This window comes from Arachis ipaensis, chromosome B02, assembly GCF_000816755.2.
Source record: "Arachis ipaensis cultivar K30076 chromosome B02, Araip1.1, whole genome shotgun sequence".
In the NCBI taxonomy this organism is placed as follows: domain Eukaryota; kingdom Viridiplantae; phylum Streptophyta; class Magnoliopsida; order Fabales; family Fabaceae; genus Arachis; species Arachis ipaensis.
Genome location: NC_029786.2, coordinates 104746594 through 104752339, shown reverse-complemented (window position 1 = coordinate 104752339; position 5746 = coordinate 104746594). Strand labels below are relative to the sequence as shown.

Sequence of the window (5746 nt, the reverse complement as noted above, 5' to 3'; positions counted from 1 at the left end):
AATAATACTTTTAAAAAATTACAAAATAATATATACTTAACAAAAAATTACCAAATTTTAAGAATAATAATATCTCCATTTTCTAATTATTCTTGCAAAAAATCGGATCAAAATTCAATCTCTAAGGTATTTTTTGAGAAATACATATTTAATGTTAGTTTTTTTTGCAAGATTATCTAACATTAAATATGTATTTCTCAAAAAATATATTAGAGATTGAATTTTGGTATAATTTTTTGCAAACATGATTAAGAAAATGAGATATTAGTATCCTTAAAATTTGGTGATTTTTCGTTGTGTATATATTTTTTTTGTAATTTTTTTGTTAACAACTAATAATACTTTTAAAAAACCACAAAAAAATATATACTTAGAAAAAAATTATCAAATTTTAAGAATAATAATATCTCATTTTTTAAATTATTCTTATAAAATATCACATTAAAATTCAATCTCTAAGATATTTTTTGAAATTTACTATTTACTATTGGGTATTGTTGTTATGTTTTTAAATTATTTAAAGGTATTTTTGTCGATAGTAAAATTCGGGTGCATTTCTGTTAAATAATTCATAATTCGGAGGCGTTTTTAATGGTTAATCTTTTTTTTTTTAATTCTATCACGTATATTTTTAGTCTTTTTTTATCTTTCGTTTGTGTTACCTTAAGATTTTAGATTTTTTTGAAAAAATAAGTGATAAATTTAAATATTTTTGCTAATATAATAGTATACGATTAAATAAGACTAAATATTTACCTATTTATTCATTATTAATAATATTTTAAAAAAAATTGTGTGATGATTCAATTAAATATTATAAGATTTTTTTGAAAAAATAAGTGATAAATTTAAATATTTTTGCTAATATAATAGTATACGATTAAATAAGACTAAATATTAATGAAGTACCTATTTATGTACCTAAAAATGAAATAAGATGATTGATGTATTAGTACATTTAAAATCTTGACTATATTAACTTAATTTAAATTTACTAAAATTGTTTAGGTATCAAACATATCAATTCAATTTAAATTTAACATGTTTTATTTTTTACCTCCAAATAAAACCAATTTATGCATGCACCTTTCTAAAATCAGTCCACAATATTTCAATGGATGAAAGAAAAGAGAGTAAAAAAGAAAGGAAAACTACTATTTTGGAGAGGCAATAAAAATTGCATGAGTTACAAAGAAAGAAGCTTCTTTTTTCACCATTGGATTCATTTAGATATTTCAATTTCAGTTAATAAAAAAATATCATTATCTTTTTTCTTCAGAGTAAAAATAGTGTTTGGTAAAGAAAACATAAAGAGAAAAAAAATACCACTTTTGATTCAACTTGGAAAACGCTGAGAAAAATCTCCCCTTTGACACAAAGGAGAAAATCATCATCCAGAAAATTCTTCAAAGCTTAAATCTTTTTTTGTTTCGCACTAATTCTTCTTTTTCTGCAATCGAAGCTTTTTTCCTCTTTCCTCATTTGTTCAGGTTCGATCCTTTTGCTTCATTTCTCACTCAATCTTCTGATTCGCTTGTTGCGTTTTTACAAAATATCGTGTTTGTTTCGTTTGATCTGTTTGTTAGCATATTGTAATTTCAGTTCTGGAGGTAATTATTGGTTCTTAATGTTATTTGAGGCTTTTGGATTCAGATTGTTGTTTTTCGATTTTGTTATTTGCATGTTGGATTTCAAGTTCGAAGCTTGAAGTTTCTATTGTGCGATCTCGTGTGTTGTAACATCATGGATCATGATTCATTGTGTTTCAGCATCTAATCTTTCATTATTGTTCTTCAATTTTTGTTTTTGGTTTCCCGTTCTGAACTTTTTTTTGTTTTGTTGTTTAGCTGATCAGGATTGTATAATAGAAGCACAAGCATTGAGAGGATCATAGATTGGGAAGCATTGTTTTCTTTTTTGTTTTGTTTAGCATTTGGTTGTATATCACAGCAAAACTCACAAAAAGTTTTCTGCAACTATGAGAACTTCTTGGGCAGATTCTGCTGACAATTCAGCCACTCGTTCTTCCAATACCCATGCGCAGTCTAACCGGGCTGCATATGTTCCGCCTCATCTTCGCAACCGGCAAATGACTTCTGAGCCTCCTGTACCATCGAATTCAGCAGCTGCTTTGCCAGCTAATGATCGGTCGAGTTATGGTGGTCCAACTGCTTCTTCTTATGGGGGAAGTTCCTTTAATAAGCCTGATTTCGGGCGGCAAGGATATGGCTCTGGTTTTCAGACCGGTGGTGGTGGTGGTGGTGCCTGGAACAACAATAGAGGAGGAGGGAGGGACCGTGGAAGGCGCGAGGCGAACCCTTTTGAGAATGACGACGCTGCGGATCAGTCAATTGGTGAGCAGGAAAACACAGGGATTAACTTTGATGCCTATGATGATATCCCTGTGGAGACTAGCGGAGAAAATGTGCCTCCACCTGTGAATACATTTGCAGAGATTGACTTGGGAGAGACATTGAATCAGAATATAAAGCGCTGCAAGTATGTGAAGCCAACTCCGGTACAGAGGTATGCCATACCGATATCTCTTGCTGGACGAGATTTGATGGCTTGTGCTCAGACAGGGTCAGGAAAAACTGCTGCCTTTTGCTTCCCTATTATAAGTGGAATAATGAGGGAGCCATTTGTTCAAAGACCCCGTGTAGGACGAACTGCTTACCCACTGGCACTTATCCTCTCCCCTACTAGGGAGCTTTCGTGCCAGGTGTGCTTCTAATTATGATTTCCACTGTGCACTTTCTTGATACTGTATAGTTGTTTATGATTTAACCGTCCTTGTTATCTAAGAATATATTCCCTCTTGGCTTTATCATCTTACAGATACATGATGAGGCCAAAAAATTTTCTTACCAGACTGGTGTCAAGGTTGTAGTTGCTTATGGAGGAGCACCAATCAACCAACAGGTAATAACTTGTGACATTTTGCACTCTGATTCATCCGAAAACCTTTTTGCTTCATACTATTGATTGTTTCTTTTTTCCCCTCATCTCCTTGACGTTGGAGTTTATGGGAATGAATACAATGTAGTTTGTTAGCCTGAGAGGTCACATCTTAAGTTTCGGGTTGGTTATAATATGATACATTTTGTAGCTCTATATTCTTTATTATGCTTACTGGCACACAGATGTGGAACCAACACACCAGAATAGCACATGAACAAAATTATTAAACTAAGGCACTTGGCTGTTGTTACTGGTAGAATAGTTTGGACATTCACTTCTTTAATTTGGTATTAATGTTGTGTAACTTGTGTTGCTGCTCAGCTGCGGGAGCTTGAGAGAGGAGTTGATATTCTGGTTGCAACTCCAGGGCGATTGGTAGATTTGCTTGAGAGGGCTAGGGTATCGCTGCAGATGATAAGATATTTGGCTCTCGATGAGGCAGATCGTATGCTGGATATGGGTTTTGAGCCTCAAATAAGAAAGATTGTTGAACAAATGGACATGCCCCCACCTGGCATGAGGCAGACACTGCTCTTCAGTGCGACATTTCCAAAAGAGATACAGGTATATCTTGTGACCGTTAGTCTGTTACTCAGATTCTCAAGTGGATGCATTAGTATTTTCCCCCTCAAAAAAGCTTCAAAATTGCTTTCGAAAGAAGAAAAATAATTTAGAGATAAAGTTCAAAGTTTGAAAACACGTTTTTTGAGGAGCTTTTTTCAAAGATGACTTCTATGGCACTCTTTAGAATCGTATATTTGACATGAGTAGAGAAAGTGCTTTCTACTTTAATTTTTGACTCAAGGAATTGGCAATAGTAAACTAGTTTAGCTCTACCTTTGTTGAAGCTTTCTAATTCATCAAGTTACTTATGTTTGGCTTTGTTTGACTGTGAAGTTACTTATTTATACTTTATGCTGAGAGGATAATCCCTTGAGAGCCAGTTGGAAACTCCAATCAATAGAGCTTGGGATGTTGACATCCATGTTGCAATCGAGGATCTAGATATATTTTTCTTTTAGCAATGCCAATGATGGTGCTTGCTCTTATGAAAAAGTGTGTTGTTTTAACTGATACTTTTCTTTTTGCAATTTTTCCTAACTGCAGCGACTTGCATCGGATTTTCTTTCAAGCTATGTGTTTCTGGCTGTTGGAAGGGTTGGTTCAAGTACCGACTTAATCGCTCAGAGAGTAGAATATGTGCTTGAATCAGACAAGAGAAGCCACCTCATGGACCTTCTTCATGCTCAGAGAGAAACTGGTATTGATGGCAAGGTAAACTGTTATCTCTGCTTACTGCTATTTGAACTTTTGCGTTTATGCCACAAAAGTATGCTGTATTGGAATATTTGTTAACACGGTAGTTTTGATTTGTAAATTTATCATATCCACAGCTCTTTGTTAAGAATTTTCGGGTTTCTTTTGCAGCAAGGTCTGACATTAGTTTTTGTGGAAACAAAGAAAGGAGCTGATGCACTTGAACACTGCTTGTGTGTCAATGGATTTCCTGCAACTAGCATTCATGGTGACAGAACACAACAAGTGAGTCCAAACACTAATTGAAATTTATATTTAGATGTAAAACATGTCAGCATTAAGGTCCCATTCGAACTATGAACTAAAAAAAGTTCTCTCTCTATATATACTATACATTTCTCTATTTATATAACTTAACTGCTCTGTATGCAGGAAAGAGAACTAGCATTGAGATCATTCAAGAGCGGAAACACACCAATTTTAGTGGCGACGGATGTTGCAGCTCGTGGTCTTGATATTCCAAGGGTGGCACATGTGGTAAACTTTGATCTTCCCAATGACATCGATGATTATGTGCATCGGATAGGAAGAACCGGTCGAGCTGGTAAAATGGGGTTGGCCACAGCCTTCTTCAATGAGAGTAATTTGTCCCTGGCTAAACCATTGGCTGATCTGATGCAAGAGGCGAATCAAGAAGTACCTGCTTGGCTCACACGTTATGCAGCCAAGGCTTCTTACGGCGGTGGCAACAGAAACAGGCGCACAGGTGGATCCCGTTTTGGCGGCCGCGATTTCAGGAGGGAGGGCTCGTTTAACAAAGGAACAGATTACTATGGAGGAGGAGGAACTGGTGGGCATGGGGTTCCGGGCAGTTATGGCGGAGGATATGGTCAAGGCGTGACAAGTGCTTGGGATTAAATTAGTGCCTTCATCACTAATAATTCATTCTCTTGTTGATTGTACATAAGTTTCAGACTCTAATGATAAAAAAAAGAGTTTCATCTTCTCAACCGTGCTTTTCCTGAAATCTTCTGGTGTAGAATTTTGGATTTAAAAGATTTACAATTTGTCTCGGTTTTGCTGGTTTTGGCAAATAAGGTTGAGAATATGAATGCTGCATAAGGAGAAGATAAAATCTGTGAGCAACCCAAAATTTCCTGAATAGATTTCTTTTGAGTCTGTGAAAGAGGGAGTGGGGTGTAACTTGTAAACATATTGGATAGGAGACCATGTTGTACATATTATTCAGTTTTAATTGTGTCATTTCCTCAAGTTAAGTTTATTTACCATGCACATAATATTGATTCCATTGTTCTATCAACGGAAGGTCCCTGCTTAATTACCTTCCTTTTCAACGTAGGGTTGGCTTGGGGAGTTCCAATTCTACTTTCTTGGTGGAAATTTACATATAAATTATCTTCATGTGAAATCTTTAATTAAAAATTATTAGATGATTTGATATGTTTGATTAAACTATTTTCAAATAATTTTTAATTATTAATTTTATATAAAAATAATTGTACTTTAG

At 34.6% G+C, this 5746-nt stretch overlaps 1 protein-coding gene across 1 annotated transcript; it reads left to right on the top strand.

The window, feature by feature from the left end:
- Positions 1281–5500, top strand: LOC107626191 (DEAD-box ATP-dependent RNA helicase 37). The gene is made up of 7 exons (XM_016329010.2): positions 1281–1490; positions 1848–2722; positions 2839–2922; positions 3283–3525; positions 4069–4236; positions 4390–4503; positions 4651–5500. Exons 2-7 carry the CDS (start codon positions 1979–1981, stop codon positions 5134–5136), a joined length of 1839 nt encoding a protein of 612 aa, XP_016184496.1. The 5' UTR covers positions 1281–1490; positions 1848–1978; the 3' UTR covers positions 5137–5500.